The sequence below is a fragment of the Neolamprologus multifasciatus genome, chromosome 15, assembly GCF_963576455.1.
Source record: "Neolamprologus multifasciatus chromosome 15, fNeoMul1.2, whole genome shotgun sequence".
NCBI classification, from domain to species: domain Eukaryota; kingdom Metazoa; phylum Chordata; class Actinopteri; order Cichliformes; family Cichlidae; genus Neolamprologus; species Neolamprologus multifasciatus.
In genome coordinates this window covers 315,922-343,727 of record NC_140453.1, presented here as the reverse complement: position 1 = coordinate 343,727, position 27,806 = coordinate 315,922, and the positions used below count along the sequence as shown (strand labels likewise).

At 47.8% G+C, this 27,806-nt stretch overlaps 1 protein-coding gene across 6 annotated transcripts; it reads right to left on the bottom strand.

Annotated features, from left to right (window-relative positions):
* Positions 1 to 83: 83 nt before the first annotated feature.
* hmbox1b (homeobox containing 1 b) lies at positions 84 to 27,431 on the bottom strand. 6 transcript variants are annotated; one of them, XM_085133791.1, is made up of 10 exons: positions 26,947 to 27,431; positions 24,698 to 25,396; positions 16,931 to 17,016; positions 15,242 to 15,352; positions 11,090 to 11,243; positions 10,798 to 10,880; positions 9,813 to 9,908; positions 8,382 to 8,473; positions 4,890 to 4,973; positions 84 to 3,381 (listed from the first exon to the last, which is right to left on the bottom strand). In XM_085133791.1, exons 1-10 carry the CDS (start codon positions 27,108 to 27,110, stop codon positions 3,238 to 3,240), a joined length of 1,713 nt encoding a protein of 570 aa, XP_084989917.1. In that variant the 5' UTR covers positions 27,111 to 27,431; the 3' UTR covers positions 84 to 3,237. The 6 variants fall into 6 exon arrangements, with proteins under 6 accessions (XP_084989917.1, XP_084989916.1, XP_084989919.1 ...); XM_085133790.1 differs by having other exon boundaries at positions 8,382 to 8,476; positions 26,947 to 27,430; XM_085133793.1 differs by having other exon boundaries at positions 8,382 to 8,476; positions 24,698 to 25,399; positions 27,230 to 27,427.
* Between the last annotated feature and the right edge of the window lie 375 nt (positions 27,432 to 27,806).

Sequence of the window (27,806 nt, the reverse complement as noted above, 5' to 3'; positions counted from 1 at the left end):
CTGGAAAAAAAAGGAAAAATAGCACAATCTACTTTGTGAGCACCTGAGGGTCCTTTCATCCACCCCATGAACTTTTCTGTCAAGCTTCAATGTTCATGCAAAAACACTAGCGGATTAAAACGTGTACTTGCTAACTGGGCCACGGCATCTCTCAAAGTCAAAGGCAGTTCATTTAAAAGTGTCTCATAGTGGGAATAATCTCTGAACGCATGCTAACTTCACCAGTTCTAACACGCAGCATGTTTTGTAGGGGAACATCACACCAAACTCCCCCCTTAAATCTTTAGAAGGAAAAAAAATGTGTTCATTTCAAGTAGTTTAAAGAGACACGCTCTCAGTTCACGAATGCTTCAATCTGTCCGAGTCAAACACGGGTGCACGGTTTGCACGTGCTCTTGTTCACATCAGAAACTGGAGATTTTACCAGGGAGCTTGGTGTGGTGCTATTTACCAAAGAGACTGGCACATACTGGGCTTTAGTGTCGAATGACATGAAGCAGCTCTACTTCTCTTCTTTCCCCATCATATATCGGAAATTGGACTTTTTGTTAAAGGTTACATGTAAAGTTTAGTTAACATCAATACTTAGTTAAATACTAATTTTAGTTAATACTAATTTTCATTAAGGTGCATCATGGTTTACTTTTCATAAAGTAGCTTACTATGTCCAATACAAACGGGAAGACTGCTGTTCAGTCAAATAAGGGAAACAATCAAATAATGAGAATTTAAAAAAAGAGAAAAATCATTAGAAAAAAAGCATGATTCATTTCAAAACATTTGTTTTTGTACAATACCATAAAAATGAGTATAAATACATACTGTTTTTAGCTTTGAGCTTTCTTTTTCAAACACAGGTCCCAGTTGAGAGTCACTGTATTGCAGCTTTTACTGAAGCAGTACGATTAAATCGAGCTTTACTAGACTACAGCTGAGGACTGGAAGTTGGAGTACAAGCAGGAACCAGACATTAACCGCAGTATTAAACCTGTGAGCTGATTTGGTGCATGATCACCAACAGCCAAATCAAACTATCACAAACTTGAGGACTGGCATTAAATTTCTGACTGTTTTGTTTAATCCCGCTTTGTAGAATATTTTCTTTCTCCAAAACCATCGCTAAGGCAGGGACTTCGTGGGGAATGTAATTAAAAAGTTATCGTCACGACTGTACGGAGCTAATGCTAGAAGCTAGCTTAACTTAGCAGAAAGTCAGGCTTTTACAAAAGGGAAAAAACTTGGTTGACGTTTTTTTACTGATTAAACACATAAATCATGAAAAACTTTTTTTTAAGGTTTTTTTTTAGCTGTTAGCTTAAAACACAAAAATTATTTTGTGTTTTAAGCTAATAGTCAATGCTAACGCTAGTTTTCAGTTATCCGGAGTTAAAGGATCAACAAGCAGCCACAGAGAAAAGCCGCAATAAAAGCCACATGTTCAAGAATAAGCTTTAGACATTGGGTTTGTCCCCGTTAGACAAAGCTGGCCTTCATGCTTCTGTCCGGTGGCTAAGCTGAGCAAACCTAGCTTCTAGCTCCACTTTGTGCTAGGACATATCTGGCACAGAAATAACTGCTTTAAAATAACACAGAAAATAAACAGTCGAGTCCCACAGCAATGAATAAGAACAACTCCGCTCACAACATGGTGATATTCAGTAAGAGATGGTTTTGGAGATCCTCCCATCAGGCAAAACAAGGAAAAATCACCTCTTTAGAGTCGGGGACTCTGATTCCCTTTGAAAGGCTACAGATGAAAGACGCCTCGAACATGTTTCTGATATTTGTAACCATTTTCACTGTGGAGTTGCTCTAATCTGACCTCTGATATTAGAAAAAGCACATTACTATTATAACGAGGCAGCGTCACAGTAAAAAGCTTCAGGGTATTTTATCATGGTATGCCTGGTTGCTAATACTTACCTTTACTGACACAGACCTGCTGTAGTGTCAAGCCTATACTGAGTCAGAAATGAACCTGCGTAGGCCAAAGGAGTTGGTATAAATAACTTTGGATGGACTGTTTTCAGATCAGTATTAGCTGAGCGTCTCTCTTTTCCTTTGGCATGGATGATGTTTCAAACAAAGCATAACTCGTCTTGTTAGATAGCTTACAAAGTTTGCTCGATTATCACATTGACCGTAGCTTGATCCTCATAGTCTTTAGTACTTAACAATAGTGTCACAGGGAGCAGAAATGACTACGTCCAGTTTGGCCTAGAACCAGAGGAAGAGCAAGTGAGGAACCTCGAATCACTGCTGCTGCTGTTGGATAGAAACCTTGATACCGTTCGTCAGTGTGTGCTGAACATGTTTCGTAGTGCAGTGACTCACAGTCCCTGTTGTATGAAAACCTGCTTGCAAAAAACAGCGTCTGTCTGCGTGAACGTAAGGCTACTACAGATATGTTTCTATCCAACCAAGCAGCTCTACTGCAAGGAAGCCAAAAGCTGTTTATTCTACTGAGGAATGGACAGAGGAGACAAGTGTCAGCTCGGATATCATTTCTGCTGACTGACTTCCATTTTTCCCGAGATGTCAGGCCAGAGGTCGCTCTTCTGATGAATTGCACAATGATAAGGTGAATCTGAGGGTAAGTAGGTAGATAGGTAGCACACCATGAGGTGAGTGAGGCTGAGAACCATAAGAACCATATACATATATATGTATATACATATATATGTATAAAACATGTATATAATATATATACAGTACACATTACTTTTCTGAGGTTGACGTTGAGGTGAGATAGACTGAGGATCGGCTCAGACGACCAGGCTGGAGAGGGAAGTAGAAGGGGAGCAAGGACGAGGTAAGGAAAGCAGAGGTATCCTGTACTCACGGGAAGAGAGAGTTCACCCCCCCGGACAAGAGCCGCGTTTAGAGGGGTTTACGGGAGCCGCTTTTCTTCTGTGGCTCATTTCCACAGAGATCACAGGGCCTACAGGCACCCATTTCTGCCAGCTGTGTCAATATATGGAGTAAGGTGGAGTGGGGTTGGGGGTAATTACTGTGGACAAGGATTACTCGGAGGAGGGAGAGGAAGGGGGAGGCCGGGAGAGAAGGAAGAGTTGGTAAGGGGCTGACTGAGGAGCAGACGCTGAGGAGCAGACGCTGAGGAGCAGACAATGAAGCTTTACTAAGGAGCATTACTTTGGTCTCTTTTCAGTCCCCCAACTCCATCTATTACACTCCCCCTTCTCTCGTCCCCTTCCTCCATCCCAGGTCCGGTGCAGTTCATTCGTCCTCCAGGGACTCCGTCTTGATGTCGTTGGGCCCCCCTCCGGTTCTGGACAGGGCCAGGATGGTGTGGTTGACGGCAGCCATCTCCACAGCCAGAGAGATGGGGTCCTGGTGCTCGCTGTGCGCGGCGCTGTCGTCCTGGGAGGAGCATCAAGGACAAAGGTCATGACAGGAAACAGAATGTCTCTACATCAGAGGTAAGGAACGAACACGTGCTTTTGACATGTTAAAGGACATCATTTAAACAAAAAAGTAAGTAAAGCATGTAATGGGATACTTCTACCACAAGGTGGCAGTAGTGTCTCTAAGGAAAGCGTGAGGTGCCCATCCCCAGGCAGGAGTTCATGTCTGCAGCCTCACACTGACTACAGTCTCCACACAGTCACGCTAACAGCAACACACTGCACTCACAGCTTTGCTAACTTGAGTCAACGCAAACAAGTGTGCACAAAACTGAACTATGACAGAAACAGCCTGCTTTTGACCCCACGCCCCCCCTCAGCACTGATCCACAGCTCACTAAGCCCAGCTTTCATTCTAGTGGACACAAACCCTTCATTTCCTGGTAACTGTGACACTTTAGCTTAGTCAGCCACACCCCCACCCATACCAGGGACCACCCAGGTGCTGTGCTACCCTGTGCACGTCATCATCACGTGCAGCTGCAGCTGTTAAACCACACCTGGGCTCCTCTTTCATGTCAGGGCTGTTGTTGCTTCTTTAGCTGCTGAGGATCCAGGACGAAGAGTTTGTGCATGAGCAAAGTGAAGCTGTCTGTGCTCCTCATGCTGCTGTTTTAACCTTTCCGTGATGCACAGCGTCGCCCCGTCGGGCTAAATGTTTGCTTTTGTTTGCAATCATGCAACCATGTCTGTGCTGGGACCCACGATGCTTCACTCTCTGAAGGCAGATGCCGTGTAAACGGACACAAAGTCAGTGCAGTGAACTACGCTGACCTGAGAGCTGGATTGTCTAATGTGGTTAATCACACGCAGGGACCTCGTCCTTCTGTCACTCAGCAACGTGCTGATCCAGAGAAATCCTCACATTAATATCAGCTGTGTGATTTATGTGAAAACAATTCGGCTCAATACAATAATCAATACTAATCGATCCATACTGTCCTCATTTCAAACTGGCGTAGAAAAGTAGTTGATGTTTCTGGGTCAAACCTGTCACTGTGACTTCAGAGGTGATCGCTGCTGTCGATCATTGAAGGTTTAACTAAAAAATATTTTAAATGTTCATCTGTTCACGTCTGAAAAAGGCTCGAGTCAGGTTGATGCAGGGCTGAAACTCGGACGTTTGAAGAGTGTAAACATGCAGCTGCAGTCAGAAGATGAACCACGTCTACTGCAAAAGCTTCGTTTGGAGGTTAAGAACACGCCGCACGCTGGCGTGAGCCCAAAATCAGTGACATCGAGCACGTCATCACCTTTTCAGTGACGTGGAATCTGAGGACTATATTCATCAGAAATGTGAGATGGACCTCTTTAACCTCTGATGCACATGTGGCTCTGCTGTGCTGCAGAGCTGCACACACAAAGGTAAACAGCAGAAACTCTGATGATTCACTCCTCAATCACAATCCACTCATCTATGGTGACAAACATCAGCGTGTCGGCGTGTTGCTGTGTGTGGGGTACCTGTGTGGGCGAGGTGGGCTCCAGGCGATAAAGGCCAAAAGGTCGGCTGAGAGGTCTTTTGTCAAAATAGGGGAGGTCACAGGCCTGCAGGTATTCCAACAAAGAGTTACTGCGTTAGCTAGCAGGTCGTCTGCAGTGCGACAAGTAAAATCTGCTCTTTCACTGTTACAGCAAGCGCTGCTTCACAGCTAGGGATGGGTATCGAAACACGGTTCCCACTGTTTCACTTCCTTGGAATTGTTTGCCCTTTTTGCAAACGATTCCCTTATTGATTCCAGTCGCCCATTTACCTGGAAGGAAACACGGCGGCTCAAACGCTCAAAAGTTTGGTTACACTTTACAAGAACGGATGACAACAGGACAACTTGCAATACTCGCAAAGTAGATATTTCATTTAAGGAAGGAAACACCACGAATATGCAAAAGCATTTGCTCACAAACACACGATGACCTTAAATGAATGTCGTGTTTTTAATTCCGGACTCGTGAATCTCAGCCCAGCAGCAGCGGTAACGTTTGCACGTCCTCTCCCGTTAATGCGGCAGGTAAATAATCAACAACAGTGCAGATTATGTTAGTGTGATCTGCCTTATTACAAACCTGCCATTACTGTGCGTTTAGGAGACCATGATGAGACAGAGTCTGGCTCAGATGCTGGCAGTTCTCGCTGCAGTCTACCGTAGCGTCTCCTTTCAGGCAGGATAGACGAATGTCAGCGAGCAGTGACTCAGTTTGTGGTCAAAGGTTTGCAGCCGTTTGCCAGCAGATGATTTTCAGTAAGTGAATGTGTTTAATTGTAGGCAGGGACATTACTGGATATTCTTGTGTAATTGCTACAGAATAATTTATGTTACACTTTGTTATTGCTACAGAAGAATATTTATTTCATTATTTTACATTTACAGTTTTTTTTCCTGGGTCCCTGTGACCCCCCATTGAAGAGCCGCAGGCTGTGGATCTCTTAAGATCTCACTGTTGGGTTTGTAAGGCCATGTTACTCCTACATTTCTATCTTGTTCAAAGAGAAGATATAAAACAAAGTTCTGAGCTATTAGACCTTAGTGTTAAAAAAAGAATCGATAAAGAATCGAATCGTTAAACAGAATCAGAATCGTATCAATACCCATCCCTATCCACAGCAGAAACACGTTCACACTACCGGTCAAACGTTTTAGAACTCTGCCTTTTCCAGCCTTTTATTGTGAAAATCCTGCAGTTTCATGTCTCGTTGCACTGACAGATAAACGAGTTAAACAAAGAAATCCTGGAATCAGTTTATAGACCAAAGTGTTGATATAACAGCTGAACACGGCCGTGGCTTCTGGCTACAACACAAATCAAATCTTCTCCCACATCTGGAGCAGAAGCTCCATGAATGTGGACGTTGTAGCTGCTTTGCTTTCGCTCTTCTGTCCAGTTCAAACCAGCTCGATGGGTTTAAGTCTGAGACTGTGCTGCACCTCCGTGTTTCCAAGCTCACCATCTTATTCTGTTTTCCTGAGGTGGCAGAGCTTGGACTGATGTTTGGGTCATTATCTTGCTGTAGGATGAACTCCTGACAGACTCGGTCCATACCAGAGGCTGCTGCATGGTGCTGCACGGTGCTGCATGGTGCTGCACGGTGCTGCACGGTGCTGCGGTAGCTGTTGTGTTCAGGGAGCCTCTCACTCTGCACGAGTCAGCGACCCTGGATCAGCAAACAGCCGGTTGATGGCACTTGCTGTGGAACCTCTTTGTCTTATTCTGACATCCTACCGATGGCTTTCCTTCTGCAGCTCGTCCTCTCCTCACAGCTGAAACTGAGACTTACTCTGTGCCTGAAGCTGCTGTGAGTCAGTAAAATTTATTTATAAAGCACTTTTCACAGATAAAAAGTGCTTTGCAACAAAGAAAATGAAAAGAATGTCGTATTTTGCTGTTTTACATTGTTATTTGTCGTATTTCCAAATCAATTAGAAATATAAAAATGTCTTCAGCTGCTTTTTAACAGGATCAATGCGTCTGTGCAGCGTGAACCAGTGGGAGCGCTGCCACTGGCTGAAAGGCCACCACGAGTTTTAAATCGAGTGCGTGGGGCCACCAACAGTGTCTGAGCTGATGACCTCAGAGCTCGGGAAGAAGAATGAGGTTTCAGCAGGTCAGACATGGGGAGCATGTAGGGCCCTAAAGGTTCAATCTAAAGTTTTAAAATGAAACCTAAAACTTACAACCAGTGAAGGGAGGCTGGAGTGACACGAGATCTTCACTTGGTGCTTGTTAAAAGTCGCGCTGCAGCTTTCTGCACAGTCTGAAGAGGATTTAAAGCTGATTTGTTAAAACAAGTAAAACGACCATTACAGTGGTCTACACGTCAAGAAATAAACGCATGAATGATCATCTCAAGTTCAGCTTTTGACACCATTAGTCTGAAATATTCCTTAAATGATAAAAAACGCTTAGAAAGCTGCTGAAGAGTGCAGCGAGCCGCCCATCACGCGGGCCGCGGCGAGCTGCCCGTCACACGGGCCGCAGCGAGCCGCAGCGAGCCGCAGGCTGCAGCGAGCTGCCCGTCACACGGGCTGCTGTCCTCGCACTCAGGTGTGCGAGGACAGCAGCCTCGCACACCGAGGCACACTCAGGTGTGCACTCACTCAGAGAGTCTTTGGCTCTGCAGCATCTTCCTGTCAGTTTGTTTCTGAGTGACTTGGATGCTGAAGGAAACTCACTCACTCTGTGACTTTCCTACATTTGTGTGCTGGTCTGTCTCTTCCATGGTTAATCCCCTTTTCTCTAGTTTCTGCAGTACAACACTGTTCAGCTGATGTGTCCAGGCTCTGCTACCACAGTGGGCTCCAACACCACAGACAGAGGGGCTGAAGGGATCCAGGGAAGTTGGAGCAGCAGCTTTCAAGGCCTGATGCTTTACTGCAGCTGTAAACAGTTAACCCATGTTGTCCCTGAAAAAGCTCTTTGTGTATCATTCTGAACATTGTGTTTCAGTTTGGGATCATTTGTTTTACACCTGTGGTGTTTCACCTCTGACCTTTGTACCATTTCAAGCTGCTCACTGGACTGAATGACTTGAACTGCAATAAATGACTGGAAACACTGGGCTGCTCTGAAACGCTGGACCCGTAGTGCACGTTTGAAATGTAACCTTGTTGTTGAGCAATCATAAGCTGGCGTGTTCAACCCAGATAAAGCAGACATGTTTCCATCGGTAACAGGACAAAACGAGGGCACGGACATTTGCTCGCTGATGCGTTTCACGTTTCAATCATGTACAGCACAGAACCTGAAGTGCTTTGTGTATTCAGGGAGCTGCGTGTTGGGATTATTAACACTAACGAGACACGGCCCAATTAGAACAGTCAACAAAGCTGAGCAGTAAGAAAGATCACAGCTCACTAACGAGAAGCTGGAGCTTCAAAAATAAAACCATCGTGCTTGTTGATCAATTATGAAAACAAAGCTGCTCAGTCTTTTCTCAGCACGATGTTCATGTTGCGCTACCTGCTCCGAGAAGTCGTTCCCGTCGATGTCGTCGCTGTTGGAGTGTCCCCCTGGACTCTGGACGTCTATCCCATGGCTCTCCAGGATTGTGGCTTCTTGGAGAAAGAGGATGGCTCGTTAGACTCATGATGCATCACTGACAACACTACAACACACGAGAGCAGTGACTGTAACCCAGCAATACGACGAGAGGCTACAGAAGCCCCGATAGATACTCCAAAGATACTCCAAAGTAAACGAACCTGTCTGAAGGTGGTAAGTAAACGGCTGGAAGCAGTGAAGTAACGCTGCAAATATTTGGCTGAGACGACTTAAGACGAAGACGAGGACGAACTTTTTACCCACAGGCTGTCAGACATGCCCCACCTCCACCCTGATTGGAGGATAACTGCCACACCCACGGACATTACACCTTATTTATAAACTGTATTTCTGTGTGTACTTTAATGCAACAACATCCCCACCTCTGTAAACTGTATTTATTATAACTCTATTTATTATAGTTGCAACAGCAACGAAGGCCCCGACACAAAGTTTTAACAGATTACAGATATAAGAGTGACAGATCGAATTCACGTCACACCGTTGAACAGCTGCCGTCACGCTGGAAACACGCCGTCTTCTAATTTCAAGGTTTTACATATAAGGTCATGATGAAAATCAGCAGATCTTAACATCAGACAAGCACAGAACCACACAGTCCAGCCTTCCTGCCTCCATCGTAGCGAGGACGCTAAGCAGCAGCCAGGTGCTGATCAGCAGGTGTGAGCACATCTATAAAAGCAGTTTGCAAGTCTGCAGCATTCAGGCGACACAAGGCCAATCAGGAAGGAAGAAGTGCTGCTGCTGGCCGTCATCAGCCCCACAGCTAAAGCTCGACCCACGCTGGGTCTCACAGCGACCCCAGCGAACCTAGCCAATGACAGAGAGTGAGGAAATAAAGTCGAGCTGCAGTGACCAAAGTCCAGACCTGATCAGAGCGGAAACCCCAACGAACTGAAAAGCAGGAGGCCAAAGCTTCACTAAAGAAACCGAACAACTGGTTTCTTTAGTGAAGCTTCGCTGGCTGCACCGTTTCTTTGACTCCTGGAGGAAATAAGAGCGATGTTATGAAGCGCTGCTACCATCTATCATCTCTTTCCTCTGGACCTCACCTCTCCATCACAGCCAGGCACTCTTTTCTCCAAATATCGCATCATTAAAATGCTTCTGACAAAATGTGAAAAGCTCAAACATCTGAAAGAATAAATAAACCACTGATAAAAAAATGTTTCTACTGCATATCTAAAGAAGCGAGTTTGACCTGAACATGCTCCGAGCCCACAGCGCCCTCCTCCCTGCCCCCTGCAGAGGTCATGCAGACACCTGTGAGCTGGCAGGAACAGTAACACCTTTCATTAACAGCTTGTGATTTAAACAGAGCTACATTACCAATGTTGGCACGTCTCTTGATCTCTTTGCGGCGATTGGCAAACCAGTTGTAAACTTTCAGAGAAGTGACCCTCTCCAGATCAGACAGCTTCTTCCCTGCAGGAAAAACACAAACAGCATCACCATGAAACCTTTGATTTTGATAAGGAAGTCGATTCTGACAGAAGAATCCTGCGCGTGCGGCCACGTTTGGATACGACTTGATGTTGTCATTTTATGCTTTAAGACATTTGTGTCAAATGTTGTCATAACTATCTGATGAATTACGGCTCAAAACGAGCACAACTGATAACGCCACGCCGTCCTCAAGTCCAGGTGACTGTTTGTGTCAATCTGAGCACAGATTTCACACGATGCTGCTTCAATATCTGCACCATGCAGACGCAGTTCTGTAGCCAGCAAACATCCATCACTCATTGCAGTTAACAGGAAGCTCTGCCTGAGGAAAGCGGATCATCGAGGACTCCAGTCACCGCAGCCATGAACTGTTCAGACTGCTTCCATCAGGAGGTTCTGCAGCATCCGGTCCTGAACCAGCAGACTGGGAGAAGCTTTTTCCACCAGACTGATGAACACGTCACAGACACCTCACCTCCACCACTGGAGCTCCAACATTATGCACTCCACACTGTACATTAATGCCTCTGTTTTGCACAATATCCAACTACCAACCTCTGTATATTTTATTTTATTGTTTACTCTATTTAATTTGTAAAATATGTACACACACACACACACACGTAGAAAAACATATTTAGTACACACATCCAGTATATACTATCGTATATTGTACATATGTTTATTAGTCTCAGATTTAGCTGTTCTTATATTTTGCGTTGTTGTATTTTTGCACAACTCTGCTGCTTGTGACGCTCGCACACAAGAAGTTCACTCACATGTGCTGCACCAGTGTACCTGCACATGTGACGTGACAATAAAAGTGATTTAACAAAATGTGTGTAGCTTTGTGCACCTGCTGGTTTACCTGGTTTCTGAATAACAGCATTGCAGGCGTTTGCTATCTCCTCCCTTTTGGCCTCATCTGGATACTGGTTGTCGTTGAAGTAGCTATAAATAGCACAAGAGTCACAGTGATTAAATTAATTTCACAAGGACGATGTCAACAAACTGGAGCGGCTGCTGTTTGTCGTGCACGCGGCGCAGCTGAGCGCGTGCGAGGCTTCGCTGGCTGCACCGTTTCTTTGACTCCTGGAGGAAATAAGAGCGACGTTACGAAGCGCTGCTACCATCTACCATCTCTTTCCTCTGGACCTCACCTCTCCATCACAGCCAGGCACTCTTTTCTCCACGTGAAGCGGCTTCCCCGACGCAAGCGGAAGGTCCCGGGGGCGGTGGTGAGAGGGGGCGGGGTTTGCCTCCACTCCATTTCCTCCAGAGGTAACGGAGCTGGTCGCATGTTCAGAGTGGCACCTGCAGCGGGAGGAGCAGAGTCAACAAGTCTGCAGGTGTCGCTGTGGTTTGAGTGACAGAAGGACAGAACAGCAGAGATGGTGATGGCGCGAGGATCGTGGTCGCTCTGGCGGCCAGAGCTGGCGCGAGGATCGTGGTCGCTCTGGCGGCCAGAGCTGGCGCGAGGATCGTGGTCGCTCGGGCGGCCAGAGCGGGCGCGAGCATCGCGGTCGCTCTGGGCGGCCAGAGCTGGCGTGAGCATCGCGGTCGCTCTGGGCGGCCAGAGCTGGCGAGAGCATCGCGGTCGCTCTGGGCGGCCAGAGCTGGCGCGAGCATCGCGGTCGCTCTGGGGACCAGAGCTGGGGCGAGCATCGTGGTCGCTCTGGGCGCCCAGAGCTGGCGCGAGCATCGCGGTCGCTCTGGCCGCCCAGAGCTGGCGCGAGCATCGCGGTCGCTCTGGGGACCAGAGCTGGCGTGAGCATCGCGGTCGCTCTGGGCGGCCAGAGCTGGCGAGAGCATCGCGGTCGCTCTGGGCGGCCAGAGCTGGCGCGAGCATCGCGGTCGCTCTGGGGACCAGAGCTGGGGCGAGCATCGTGGTCGCTCTGGGCGGCCAGAGCTGGCGCGAGCATCGCGGTCGCTCTGGGGACCAGAGCTGGCGCGAGCATCGCGGTCGCTCTGGGCGGCCAGAGCTGGCGCGAGCATCGTGGTCGCTCTGGGCAGCCAGAGCTGGCGCGAGCATCGCGGTCGCTCAGGGCGGCCAGAGCTGGCGCGAGCATCGCGGTCGCTCTGGGCGGCCAGAGCTGGCGCGAGCATCGCGGTCGCTCTGGGGACCAGAGCTGGCGCGAGCATCGTGGTCGCTCTGGGCGGCCAGAGCTGGCGCGAGCATCGTGGTCGCTCTGGGCGGCCAGAGCTGGCGCGAGCATCGCGGTCGCTCAGGGCGGCCAGAGCTGGCGCGAGCATCGCGGTCGCTCTGGGGACCAGAGCTGGGGCGAGCATCGTGGTCGCTCTGGGCGGCCAGAGCTGGCGCGAGCATCGTGGTCGCTCTGGGCGGCCAGAGCTGGCGCGAGCATCGCGGTCGCAGAAAGCTGCAGCGCGAGCTCTCTCGTAAACATTACACTCAAAGCTCGGACATTTGACGAGGCCGAGCCGGATCACCCGGCCGGTGGCAGCTTATCAGAAAGCCGTGAATGAGGAGTCGATTTTCTCTGCAGCAGCGATGGAGGTGCGTGTGTGCGTGGGGGGGGGGTGCTCAGTCTGGCCATAAATAGCTTGGAGCAGTTTGCAGAGCTGATGGTGTTGGCGGGGCTCCACCGAGGAACATGCTGCAGAGAACGAGGCGTGGGACGTGTGCTGCCCGGCTACAGGGCAGAAAACACACGCCTGTACACGCTGGAGCTGAAGGAAGCGCCGGCCTCTCGATTCGCCTGTTAACCCTTTACAGTGTGCAGTCAGGACGACGGTGCACACAAAACAAAAGCTCTCTGCCTCTTCAGTTCGGGACAGTTAGTCGCTGTTACAACAGGCTTACAGTCCAGGACATCAAACAGCTGGATAATGTAAGTTACAAAGACGACCTCACTGAAGGAAACTGGTAAATCCTAAATCTTTAGATCATTTGAAACACTTTCGGTGGAGTAGTGTGACTCAGACTGTTCCTGGGCTCCTGTTTAGTCGTACACACGAATGTTGATTATTGTAATCCGGGCTTTTCCTAAACACATCTGGTGCTTCTCTTGCAGGTTTTAGCCAATGGAAACCTGTCGGCACTGTACTTCCTGTGATTTGCACCCCTACAGTTTATACAAGAGAGCTAAGGCGCATTAGCTGATCGTGTTGTGCTTTAAAATGTGGAGTCCACCACGTTAGCTCATCTTCTGTAGCATCTACAGTCATCACTGATTCTGGGCTGAACTCACATTATGCTGTTTAACATCAAACATAACGGCGATCGTGGCCCATTAACTGGTGAAGCAGCTGGGGGAAGTTAGCTAGCTTATAATAATTTACCATAAATCAGCCTGTTTTATGCTACAGGACAGCCAACGCACAGCTGACTGCTCTATGTTTTACAAAGGAGTACATCAAAGTCTAATAAAGGTCACAGAGAAAGGTGTAGCCTGGATAAAGCAAACAGAGCAAACTCAGAACAGCTGAGAAAGAAAACACAGCAAACTAAATGTTGAAGACTTCAGTAAATCTGTGAAAAAGTCAGAACTCTAAATACATTTCTATATTTCAGCCATATTTCTCTGAAACAAACGTCACTGGTCCAACATTTCTTTATCTAACACAGTAAAGTCACATCTTTAACGGCTCTAAGCTCTAAGTGAGTAGATTATTATAGTGATGAAAACACTAAAATATGGAAGAAGTGACAGAGAGTCGTCAGTGAGGACGACACAGGAAACCTTCACGCCTCTCGACTGCAGTCCTGCCTCTAACTTTAACTTCATGATTAAAGGAACTGCGTCACACTGATGCTACGCAGCTACTAACTACTCAAGGTGGATGCAGATTCTTACTTTCCTGGTTGGTCACCGGGTCACTTCCTGTCGTCCCTTCTTGTTGGAGCTCTTCAGTTTTCTTAGAGCACCTCCGAGCTCCACATTCAATGCCAAGTTTTCAAACTGTTTTTGTTAACATTTAACATTTCTGCAAATACCAGGAGATGTTCACTACTTTATTCTCACTTTATTCTCACTTTATTCTCACAGCAACATTAGCAGTGGAGGCAGCAAGCTGCTTTCTTTGCCTCCACGCTGAGCTCAGAGAGACAAACTCTGCTGCTGTCGTTACATCTTTGCTGTTGGACCGACTCATGAAACAAGCTTTGAAGAAAACAATTAACTGGGACGTATGTTGGGAGACATTTGTCCACATAAACACACATACCTGTTGTTCCCATTAGCACTGGCAACAACTGTGTGGGAGGCTAATCTGTGGCTCTGCTTAAAGCCACGAGGACAAAAACGAAACTGTCTTTCAACACTTTAAACGACGGCTGTCAAACGTAAACAAGCTGAGGGCCACTCAGCTGTTCAAGGAGTGCAACACAAACAGGAAGCAGTGTTTGTGTTTCTAAACTTCAAATACTGTAAACAAACGTGAACGCAGATTTGAACTAAGTGAAGCCTTTCATCGAACGACCACAGTAACCCATGCAGCAGCTGCTCCCACCGTGTTCGTATATGCAGACAGACGTGGACGCAGCAGTAAGCAGGTAGGGGTGACACAGGTGGCCCCCAGGCCGCGAGTCTGAGACCCCTGTTTCCAGTAAAGAGGTTTGTTCTTGTTCGATGGTTTTTAAGTTTGAGAAAGGAAACTTAAACTTCTTACCAACATTAACACTGTGGCTTCATCAGCAACAGAAAACTTTGGCCCCTCCCACCTTGTCCCACCAATCAAAGCCAATGGAGAGCTCAGACTAGAGTGGTGGTGGTGGACCGACCTCCAGTGCAATGTAGCGATGTCACGTGACCACTTTACCCTAACCCTAAGCAGACGGCGGCGATGGGGCATCACACTGATGCGGCGCTCACTACGAGGTTTCTTCTTCCATCTTCATTCTGCTTTTCCGCTCTGCTGCTGAGTGAAGGATGCTCAGGACAAAACCATTATTTATTCATTTCCTCGTCGGCTGCTCCTCCGATTCTCCTCCACTCAGGCTGTTTGTGCCGACTCTGCTCTTTTTCTTACCTGGTGGAGGTGAAACAGCCTCTCCGTTTGCTTTGATCCTTCATAACTGCTGCAGAGTGTGTGCTGCTAAGCAACAGCCGCAGTCAAATGTGCTGTTCGTGTACATGTGCATCGCTAAGACGCCCGTTTTCGAGATTCGGTTGGCGCAAAAGATTCAAAGCGTGTGACTAGCAGATCTTATACGGAGGGGAGATCGTCTCTTTGCTTCCACTGAGCGACACACAAACTGCAGGGTCACGCCTCCCCACTGTCACGTGCTCTCAACTGTCGAATGAGGGCAAAGCGCCAAAACATGTTGTGGCAGTTAATGAAGCCAGATGTACCTGGTGTGGTTTTCTCCAGCGTGTACCAGCGGTAGAAAGCCCTCTTCTTCTGCTCGCTCAGGTCGGAGCCGTGCTGCAGCAGCCAATGGGAGATCCTGCTCTGACTGATGCCTGGAAAGCAGCCAGACATCAAATTACATCACAGAGGTTTTTGCACAGAGCACCAAGTGTAGACGAGCACAGTTCAACAGACAGAACAGGAAAAGGAAACACAGCGTCACTTATCAAACGCTGCATCTGGGAATCAGAGTTTGAGCTGTATTTTAAACGCCAGGGTTCAGGCCTGATTCTGCAGCACCTGATTGGTTATTGAGTAACACAGTAATGTTAGTTACATTCCTTTGTGTGACTTTAATAAATACCTGCAGAAAAACAACAAACCCACAATGTGTGCAAACGCACAGGTGTGTTCTTCTGCGGGTCGACTGTAATAGTTCAGAATTACACAGGTGACCAAGCTTCGAGCCTCAGCTCGCCCTCATGGCAGAGCACACCGATTGGCCCTCAGCTGCCTCTGCTCAGTATGAAGCGTCGTGCTGTTTTTGGGGATTTTAAAACCCTTTGTGTGGCGCCTTTTGCACCACGTGCTGAGAAACATGTGGTGCAAAAGTTCTGTTTCCCGTTTTAGCTAGCTTTGAGTGAACACAGGCACCCGCGTGTTGACCAAACTGATCCTGTGACACTGGGGCTTTAGTCGTTTGGTCCTTGGGCATGTAAACACTGCCCCGGTCAGTTTACACACTCCTGTGCTGCGCTTCAGTCACGAGGTGTGAACAAAGGATCGGCCGAGTGTTTTGGCAAAACCACGATCCAGCTGCAGAACCGCAGAATGAATGTGACACGACCTCGATCTGACCCAACTACAGGTGCACGGTGGAAATTTAAGTTACTTCCTGTAGTCTTGTATCCTTTACATTTTGGGACGCCAAAGGGTGACGTGCAAAGTTCTGTCTCGCAGCCATGAAATTAATGTGAAATTCTCCACCAACCCAGAAAACCTTCCTCCCATATTTACTTTCTCAGGCACATCTGGCCAATAAGACTAAATATTCTCACGTGTTGATGAGTTCACTGTGCAGGCTCAGGATCCACGAGCTTCTGATGCTGCGCTCAGACTGCAGCTCCACTGTCCTGCACAGCAGCTCTGCAGGGTCACCACTGCAGGGTCATCACTGCAGGGTCACCACTGCAGGGTCACCACTGCAGGGTCACCACTGCAGGGTCACCACTGAGATCCTGCAGCAGGTGGAAATCTGGTTCATGCACTGAACTCAGGACAAGGACGGCTGAACAAGACGTTCAGTTCACGTGGAGGATGAGAGGAAGCGCATCATGCTGCTCAGTGAGCACTCGGGGAAAACTTTCAAAGCAACCGACGAACAGACTTCATAATGAATTCAAGAACACGCCGCCAATCTGTGAGAAACAGCTCGACGTGTCAAACTGATCTTGTTATGTGTGAGATGATGCAGACACACAGAAAAGGTCCACTGACAGATGTGTGAGATCAGGCGCTTTGTCGGTGTTTAGGAGTCAGCCCGAGTCTACGGTAACGCGGCCGGCGGACATGTCTTCAGGGTCAGGACGAGCTTTTCACAGTAACACAAAGTTCCTCAAATGCCAATGTGAAAGTGAGGAGGAGCGAGCGGCAGAGAACGGCTGATGCGAGCGAGCGTGTCAGCTACTAACCGGTAACTTGTGCCACCACTGCCTGAGAGATCCTCCTGTTCCCCAGGAAGGCTTTGATCTCCTCTTTCACCAGACTGCTGTCCCTCCTGCAAACACAGAGCACACAGAGATTCACAACCTGCAGCTCGACACAGGCGCAGAAATGCAAAAACAGCTTCATTGTTACACATTGGGCTGCTGGGGCAACGTCCGGCTGCTACACAGCTGTAAAAATATATGAAGTGAATCACAGCTTTCATTCACGTGGACTTACACAGGCAACCTGCTCCATAATGAGCCAGGAAAAGGGCAAATGCAAACATGTTTAATGCTTTTGTCACCAATTCTGTGCTCACTTGGAAAAAGCACAATAACACATTCATGATGATTCAGTCTTTATTGCACCTATTCACGGCCAGCCTATGACAGCGCAGCTCCTCTTTGCTCCGGCCTGCACGTCGACAGCATGTGCTGTGGCCTCTTCTTTTACAGCTCCCACGTAATCAGCGTTTCAGAGGAACATGAAGGCAGAGCTGAGCCGCAGTCCAGTCATCTAGATTTTCAAAATGCAATAAAAGGCCACGTTTCCGCCGTCTGACTTCACAGCAGCAGGAAAATAAATATATATGAAGCATGCAGAGACTCGCAGGAACGCAGGACGTGCAGTCACAGTGTACCCACCCTGCTTTCTGGCATCAAGCCCATTCCCCTCCCATGCACACACACACGCACACACACACGCACACACACACACACACACACACACACACACAGTCTCAGCTTCGTTCCCGTCTCGTACAGACTGAACACGAGTCGATGTCTAAATCTAAAAGTGCATTCAGGTTTTTTCTCTCGACACGACAGCGTTTCCAGCAGCCCCCCCCCCCCCCCCCCCCCGAACCCCCCATACAATCACAGCAGCCTTTGAACAGCCGCTGTCCCAGGCTCAGTCAGAATGGAAATGGCATCAGTCCTAAGCACGCCGTTTGGCATATTCGTGAAATGAAACTGCGTCACGACTCTTTGACATCCAGCATCAATATCCTCCACGCCAGCCTCTCACGGCGCGGCTAAAATTAGAGCCTGAAGAAAAAATGCTGCTTGTATCGACACCAGTGAATCAATGTAGCGCGAGCTGCTGTACAAGCTACAAGCCTGGGGAGGAGGAGGGGGGGGGTGTTTTGGGTGCCAACTCAAAGGCCAAACTCCTGCAGAGAAGCAAGCGTGCACTTTGAAAGTGAGAAGAAAGGGAAAGGGCGCCGCGGGACCGTGGACAGGCTGAGACCTGGTGTCACGCCCCCGCAGCCCTGCCGAGCGAGAAGCTGGAGAGCCCTGCAGCAGACGAGGGCTTTTGAACGCTACTTAACTTCTCGGTCGTTCTAAAAAGGACGCGTAATCTAATGCAGAGGCAGCGTGAACGAGCAGCGGCCGGTCGGCGCTGACGGCGGAGCCTATTCTTACTCGTACGGTTCACACGGGGCAGCTGGAGGCAGCAGCACAGCAGCAGGAGGAGACGGCTCATGTGTGAAGTGCTCAGAGGAGGAGACGAGGCGCTAACACGCACGCTTTAATAGATTATGAACACTTTACCTGTCGATGGGCCTGAAAAACTTCTGAGCCTCTGCTCTCCAACTGAATGTTACTAAAGGTTCATGTGATGTTTCCAGAGGTGCACAACACAAAGCTTGTTTTCTCTCACAGGAGATCAGCTTGAACTCGAGCGGTTCTGACGATGCGCATCGTCCCGACAAAAACGTGCCGGCTCGGGTTGCTCTGAAGCCTCACAGGATTCACGTCTTTGTGGGCGACGCAGGGAACGAGCCAACAATCTCACCATCACCTGCTCTGCTCCTAAGGAGAGACAGGACGCTGCCGTCTCTTTATCCGGTATTAAAACCGGATCTCTTTAGTCCCATCTTCATAGCAAGAATCTGGCAACAGATCTGCATTTGTGTCGCAGCTGAACTGCAGACGGGCGCTGCTACAGCAAAACATCTCCAGTCAGATGTCAAAGTGACGGGAGCTGGAAAGGCAAGTTTCACGACAGCAGAGCAAATGCCCGAGTCAGGGAGGTCATTTAGATTAGTTTATGTTTCCTTTCACGTCTGCGTTAACCCCGGCAGGCTGGGCTGCACGAAGACAAGCACAGCGCTCTCATGTTCAAGCTGGGGAAAGATGCAGAGATGGGTCGGCTCTTTTTTTCAATCTTACAGAAAAAGTAAAAAGTCAAATATGACCGGCTCCTGTTTCCCAGGGATTAACGAGGACGACAACTTTGGTGTTTGTGATGCAGCTACAACATTTCCACTTCCTCTGTGCTGGAACGAACAGCACTGCCAGATAATGTAGGGCACATGACGCAGTCGTGATGACGCAGCTGCTGCTTTCACTGTGTGTGTGTGTGTGTGTGTGTGATGATCACAAAATGGGTCTCCGAACAGATGTGGAGCACGTCAGCAGGTGTGTCTGTCAGTCTGTGAGTGACAGACTTTGTCAACAGGGCGACGTCACGTGAGAAGCCCCAGAAGTAGGAGGGCCCACGGTGCCGGGGGTCCATCCACGCGTCACAGCCCGTCCAACACTCTCCTTAGTACATGTGTAACGGTCTACATGCTGCATCTCTGGGACAAGCGTATAACGTCCAGGATTCGTCCAAGACTACTGGTCTGTAGTTGTGCTGTTACAGTGGTGCTCACACTGAACGTGGCCTTCAGACTAAACCACCTTTGACTCAGTGAGATCAGATACAGCAGCTCCGGTGCACGAGACAGGTCATGCAGCATGAAGAATCATTAGTGTCACAGATGCAAACAGAAACGCTTTTTGCATCAAATGCGAGAGAACGAGGCCCGCGCAAATGTATTTGTTTCTTAAATATCCGATTTTTCACAGCTGCTGTCTGTACCGTCCATTTTTCAGACGATTGTGTCAAACATTTCTAGATAATGCTGCTCGCAAACACTTCAGACTTCACCATAAAAACATTTTGTATGAACAAACTGTAAAATAAGAGTAGATGTAGTAGATGAGACACATTAACGGCTGTCTTTGCTCCGCCTCCATTTTTCCTCCAAGTGAAGGTAAATTTGTGTAACAAGAGATTTTTTTAAGAACATTTTTAATTCTGGTAACGGATATTTGAAATCTTTGAACATGAATCCTTTTCCTAGAAAGCAAGAAGCACATGGAAACCCATGTGTACAAGGTTTGTGTGTGCAGAGTTTCCAGTGCATAGACACACCCAGATCAGTGCATAGACACACCCAGATCAGTGCATAGACACACCCAGATCAGTGCATAGACACACCCAGATCGGAGCATAGACACACCCAGATCAGTGCATAGACACACCCAGATCGGAGCATAGACACATCCAGATCAGTGCATAGACACACCCAGATCAGTGCATAGACACACCCAGATCGGAGCATAGACACATCCAGATCAGTGCATAGACACACCCAGATCAGTGCATAGACACATCCAGACAGCTTTAACCCTTCATGGCCTATCGAAGCATGCACGCTCCGTTTTGCACAACTATTTTTAAATGCCGGTAGAATTGCAGCCACATAAGCGCAATATTTCCTTTGCATTTGAAATATGAGGAGTTATATGCATTCAGCCTGTCCCAGGCCGCGGTTTTTATGGCTTTGCAGAAAGTGTCGGCAACAACAAAAACATGATATTCCAGAAACACACTTTGCTGATCTGATCAGCTGTTTACGGCACTTTAACGTCAGCTCGAACTATCGCATGTCCGCCATGTTTGACTTTCTGTATAGTTTCTGGGATTCTTAGAACTTAAACTGCAAATCGTTTTTTTATGCTGTTAATTGTGCACAATAATATTTATTTTTGTTTCTCCTCAGTGTATCTAAAAGTGAAACTATGGAGACGCTCAAAATAAATTTCCTGTGGTTGGAAACTATTTTGTGCAACTTTTCTGCATTTACAGTTTTGAGGGATCTACCTGTGAAATTACTGTAATTGGAAATATGTGTAAAAAACAAAAACGATTTTACATTTTTTGTTAGTTTGTTGCACTTTTTAACAATTCATGTAGTTGCTGTGAACGTAATGCATACATATTATTACAATTTGGGATATAACAGTTGATGTAACGCAACTTGAAATGGTCCCAGAAATGGCACTACACAGGGCTCGCAAAATTTCAAAATCCCTGGTAGCCCTTCGGGCAGGGACTCTTCAGTTTTTGGTAGCCCAAATAAATTTAAGTAGCCCGAATAAAAAAGAGAGCAATTTTTTGATTGATGTTTGTTTCCTTTGCAATATACATTAAAGTATAATATTGTAACGGAAACAAAACATTAATCAAAAAATTGTTGAAACACAAATTACAACATTGTATAAAAATTACAATCATCAACTCAAATACTTGGTTCTAATTGAACAGAAACTTCTATGAACGTGTAAGAACTGTGTAGGACATGAATCAGTCTGTGTCAGATCCTGAATTTGAAATTTCCACTGAAGTCACGGGTAAGAGGCAAGTGGAGCCAAGATCTAGGCCATTTGCTTTTTGAAGTTTGCAAAGACTGCTGAATTTTGCCAGTGGTAGTTCACTCTTTGCAACATAGTAGCTGTTCTATTTGCAATTGCTGTTTGTTCTGGGAAAGATATTGCAGACTGAGCAATAATGCATTTCTTGCATTTCTCATGGGTTCTAATAGGAGCCTTTCTTAAAATGACTGGTCCCAGTAACAAAGGCGCTTGTCGAATCAGAAATTGAGGGAAGACCAACAACACACCCGGCAGAACATTATGTTATTTACACGGGTGCACATAAGTGGTCCGCATGTGCGCATTCGCTGTCAAAATAAAAGACGCGCACCAGATAAGAAGTTGCAACGTGCGTTTGTGTCCATATAAAAGGCTGTTTTTGTCCTAGAGTGGGATTTTCACGGCACATTCTGCACCACATCTCTGTGCGTTCATCATTTGTTTGAAGCCAGCTCACCTCCTGCAACCACTTGTCCGAGAATATGCGCTTCTTTTGTGGTTCGGACTCCTCCTGACATTTCTTTGGAGGTGGAGGAACACCAAAGTAACTGCTTAAAGGAGCTTCTTCGACATCTTTAAGAGTTCTAAACAAATGTCTGTCCTCCTCCAGAAAATTATCTATTGTTATCGCAAATTTTCAAATGTATATGGTGATAAATATTTTTGGTCATATCGCCCTGCTCTAATGCCGCCTTAAAGTGCCGCTGGCAGAAAGGCCATCACGCAGGAGCGGGTGCAGCCACACAGCCAGATTAAGGACGCTGTGACGGCAAAAGTCGACAACACAAACTGGAGAAAATGACGCGTTTGTCTATATGAATGAAACTCCTTACACACTGGATGAGCCCGTTACTGTGAAACCGTGCCGTTAACCCTGTTTTACCATATTTGTGCCATTACAGACAACCCCCCCACACCTGTGGGCCAAACGAGGCACAGCTCCCCACTGTGGGAAGTTACCTCCATCTGAAACCAAGGTTTTTGAAAGAGTGTATAACATGTGTTATAACATGTGTTATAGTGGAGTGTGGACTCTGACACCTCAGAGTAACTGTGATGTTTAGGTGTCTCAGGAATCAACAGCACCTGCTACCACAGGTTGCTAAAATAAGCTTCTGATAGTGAAATTAAACTTTTTGTTAGATCCATACTGTAGAGCCCCTGATTTCCCCTCAAGTGGGCATCATCAACACAATATAAGAGGTGAGAAAGCTTTATGGACAGTCGTCTCCACAGTGCTTTTGTCTTCCTGACCATTCAAACAAGCCACACTCGCACACTTACACGCTCTCTCCACCTCAGGTCCACACCTACGGCCAATTTTAGAATTACCAATTAACTCTGGGCTGCAGGAGGAAACCAGAGCAGCCACACATGCAGACTCTCCACAGGAAGGACCCAGGCAGCTTTAAACCCACTGCTTAACTGCTGTGTGTTCACTCAAATGAGCTTTGTACAAATAAACAAGCTAAATAGATTCCTCAAGCTTTGGTCAATCAGTAACCCTACGAGCTCACTAATGAGCTCATCACTGCGCACATCCCGGCGTCCCACTGGTAAAAGTCCAGTGACAAAGTGGGATAAACCTCAGATCACAAATGACTCCCTGAGAAGATGAACCGACCTTGCACTTGCTGCTGTTTCAGACTTCGAGGTGTATCGATTCAGCCAAGCCAGGAAATTCCCTCCACGTGTATCCGACTGAGCACTTGCATCCAGATACGTTTCAGATACTTTCTTCAGTGTCCAGTCTTGTTCCTCTCACACAAATTTGGATCCAAATCACAATCACCTCCAAAGGTTTTTATCTAAATCTGCCCGTACCTTTCTGCTAGTGCCTCCTTGCTGTGAAGCAGGAATCATTTCATCACTGTTCAGTAACATCACCACAGACAGGCTTCCCAAAGACATTTTATGCAACATGAAGCTAAATGCTACAGCACGGATATTAAATTTAGCCCCCAGGTGATGAACATGAGATATCTACAGCTTCATGTATAGTTCTAGCAGCAGCTGCACACAATGAAGCTTCAACTGAAGTTCCTGCTAATCAGCCCTCACCTTACCAGCTTTACTGAAAGCAATCTCCCAACCCAGTGACGGCTGCAAGAACAAAAAAACAGGAAAAAGGCATCGAGTTGTAGAAACCGTTTCAGTGTCGTCCGTGTGTTTTCTGTGAAAGTGACTGTGGACAGCGCCACACTAGACTGAGGCGTGTCGATGATTATTTCAGACTAGCAGCTTCAAGTTTCACCATCTTAGCGACAGCTAGTGACTCACTAGCAGTAAGTGTGGGGTGGCTGTAGCTAGGGGTGGGGGAAAAATGGATACTGTGTAGCATGGTGATATTTTGTTTGCTAATAATGTATCGATACAGGGACAGCAGAAATCGATACTTTGTTACAAAAAGGTTTTTGTGCTCTGACTTCAGAGCATGTTGATCCTTTTTCTGAGCAAGAATCCTGACATTCCTTCACTGTCCAAATGTGTTTAATAAACATGACAGTTTACTTATTTTAATTTAAGACATGTTTTATTTGAATTAAGTTTAAAACTTTTTTATTTAATGTAAAATTATATTTTGTTTTAATTTACTTTCAAATTCTTCAGTTGCTGAAGGGGCTGCATAGTTTTCATAAACTGCATAGTTCAGAATAGCTATAATTGTACCAGATGGTTGTTCAGTTAAGTTGGACTAGACTGTAATACAAACCGTTCAGTTTGTCAACAATAAAACTGAAATGAGAGAAAGACTGAGTGTGAGACTTTGATATTAGAGAAAATGAATATTGATAAAGTTTACCTTTATGTACAGAATCTGAATATCGCAAAATATTTTTAAAAATTGCAATAATATCGTATCGTGGGATGTATGGTGATTCCCACCTCTAGCTGTAGCTCAGGTGGCAGAGCGGATCAGCCACTAACCAGAAGGTCGGTGGTTCGATCCCAGGGGCGAGATATTGACCCCATGTTGCTCTCCGATGCGTCCATCAGAGTGTGAATGTGTACGAATGTTAGATACTTAAGCTTAGAAGTGTGTGATTGGGTGAATCAGCTGTATAAAGCGCTTTGAGTGCCCGGACAGAGTAGAAGAGCGCTACATAAGAACCAGTCAGTTACCATTTACACCCCACAGTATTATTCCCTGTCGCCATCTTTCACAGCTCACTGAGCTCAGCAGCCTGGTACTACTACATACTGCCCTCTGGTGACGTTTTTGTGCAGTGCAGTTCTACAAACACACAGTTTCTCTGTTCTCACCTCATCAGCTCCTCCACCTTATCATCGATATCCAGATCTTCCTCTGTAGATTCAAACCCGAACGCTCGCGTCGCTGCGGCGCTGTTCACCGGATATCGTGGCGGAGACAGTTTTCCGTTGGGGGTGGCAGCTAGGCTGTCGCGGCCGTTCTGTGTCAGGGCCACCAGCGAGACCGGGGACGGCAGGATGGCAGAGGGCGGCGGCGGCCCTGGAGGCGGGGACGTGTCGTAGCTGTTGCTGGGAGACAGCGAGAGCCCCCCAGCGCTGTTGAACTGCGTCTGCGTGGCTGTGGAGATTTTGGAGGTCGTCGAAGAGGCGGCGGCAGCGGCGTGATCGGCGGCTCCACCCTCACCGCCACTGTTGATGCCGCCGCCATTGCATGACGCTGAAGAGGTGGTGGTTGCCGAGGCAGTGTTGTTATTGTTGATATTGTTGAATGACGTGGTAGTAGTAGTGTTAGAGGCAGAGTTGTTGGTGCAGCTGTTGGCCCCACCTACGCCGTAGGAGGACGAGGAGGAGGAGGAGGAAGAGGTGCGGCGGCCAAACTTGTCGCCGTGCTCCCGGTCCAGCCGGTCCAGAGTGTCGAGCGCATGCAAGATCTCCTGCTTGGTCATGCCGGTGCGACGCAGCCGCTGCAGCAGATCTATCTGCTCAATAGTGAAGCGCGGCTCCTCGCTGAACTCAGACATCCTGCTGCTGCTGCTGAGACACAAGACAGACAAGCTGAGGAACACAAGGCGAGGAAAGGAAACAGGAAATGCAGACGGGGCAAGTTGAGGAAAGTAGGAAGGAATCCTTAGAAAAGTAAGTGGAGAAGGAAAGGAAGAAGGAAAGGAAAGGAGGAGCAAGTCAGGCAGTGGAGGGGATGGTGGAGTGACAGAGGAAATGAGAGGATTAAGTAGCAAAGAGTGAAAAGGAACGCAGTCGCAGATGGGGAAGCAGGATAAAGCGGAGGAGAGTTAGAGGGATAAAGTAGGCATAAAACGGGTGGGAAGGGAGGGGAATAAAAAACTGCAGGAAGAAAATATAAAGAGGCAGCGGAGAAGAAAAGACAAGAGCGAGAGACAGAAGTGTGAAAGAAAAAAAGGCGAGGGGAGGGGCAGGGCATAAAAATCAGCTATTTTTGGGAAGCAGCAGGCAACACGCTCAGAGTGCCAGAGTCACCTTGACAGCTGATGCTATCTTAACATTCAGTCTGTCGTTCTTTAAGAGCCACAATACATCCTCGCTCTGCGCACCACCCACGCTGTATGTTTTTCATGAGCAATTTGCTGTGCTCAAAATCAATGCAACTGGAATCAGACTGCGGCAGATTTTCCATCTTCTGTGCCAGCCCGACCTGAGCCGATATGATAAACGGTTTAAAAGGGGTCACTGGCATTTTTCTACATCTGTCTTTCTCCAAACTGTGCGGAGGACAGAGGGGAGGGGGAGGGAACATAAAGGACTTCTGAGTGCATTTGAAGTTATAAATAATGGGGGGACACTGGCACATAAACCATTACCAGGACTTCAGACACGTGCAGTAAAGGGTCATTTTGGGTCTGAGCACATTATTTCTGCAGCGCTGACAGGTGAACATTAACTAGTCCTTGGTGTTTAGAAGGTGAGCTGCTAATGCTGTAAATCATTACCAAGCAGAGTCCAAATCTGTCACACCCCAGAAAGACGGGCTGCACACAACAGGAGACCGCTGGATTTGGATTAGTGAGCTTAAACATGCAAGTGAAAGCAAATGTGTGCTGCGAACAAACAAGAACATTTGAATTCATGCCCACTGTGATCAAGTGGGTAAGTTACCCATTCACCCAGGAGGCAAAGTTCACCCTGCACGTAACTAAAGCAGTTAAAGATGGAGCTGTCTGCATTCCTGTCGGGCTTGGATGCCCCCTGATAACAGCCCAGCTAAGTTCATGAACTCAGAGTGTTTGTCATGCCAACAGCAAAACTACAACAGAATAAAAACGCAACCACGGTGTCGTTAAACACGCAAACTCTAGATTGTTTGACAGCGCAGCTTTCTAAACGCTTCCAGTCTTAAAGTGCTTCCCGCAGTTGGCGGCATCTCTTCTCCCTCCATGTGTTTTTGTTTTGCTGGCCCGCAGTGAGAGCACCGAGCCGTCGCGCCTTTCAGCGCTGCAGGCGAAGCGCCGTTGATGCCAGCTTTCACGCCCTTTGCCCGAAAGCTAACGCTAGCGAGCGCTCCGGCGGCACACGGACAAACCGCCCCGACTAAACGTCAAAATTACCCAGCACGGCGAGCCCTCCGCAACACTCGAGGATTGCTCTCGTTTTCTTCACTGCCCCCCGAGGCTGAATCCACGCTGACAACAGCCCCCTGGCATCGCGGAGGGCGATTAGCCACCTGAGGTGGGCTACGCGGGTCGCCGTGGGCTCGTGCGATGATTAGCATACAACGCTAGCCGTGCCAACGCCGATACTAGCTGACGTTAGCCGCCGTCGCTGGCTAGCGAGCGTTTGATATTAATAACATCACTTTCTGTGTCGAGAGAGCCGAGTAACAGGACTTACCTCGGTTTCAAATCGTCCACTTAACCATTTAACTTTGTAACGGAAGCAAAGAGGCGCGGTGTCGTTTGCTGCAGCCGAGCACTAAAGCAGCTGGGAACAGTGCCCTGTCCGACCCTTTTCCAAGGATTTCTAATCAGAGGCGAATTATTTGCCTCTCTGCTTTGTCTGTCTGACAACAGCCATATTGACAACTAACACCTCCGAGCAGCTCTGAGGGAACTGTAGTTTCACTCCCGCAAAGGCCTCCGACACGCGGCGGCGTTCCCTACGCTACGGACTACAAATCCCTGAAACGAGGGAGAGGGGGGCTGATGGCTCGCTGATCTACAGTTGTCACAAAAACAGTGATGCAGTTTTTAATGTGGCCACAGCGGCTGCTCTCCCCAACCCCGCAGCAGCTGCACCAGGCGACCCGTGCCACCTCACCGGCCGACCGGGCAGCCACCAGCCGGCTGCACGTCTAACCGCATTACCGCTGCGACACGTTCCTGTACACCTCACACGAAGTCAGCTGCAGTGTGGCCATACAGGGGCCCCTACTTGTTACTCTATTAAAGAAAAGGTAAAGGCCACTTAG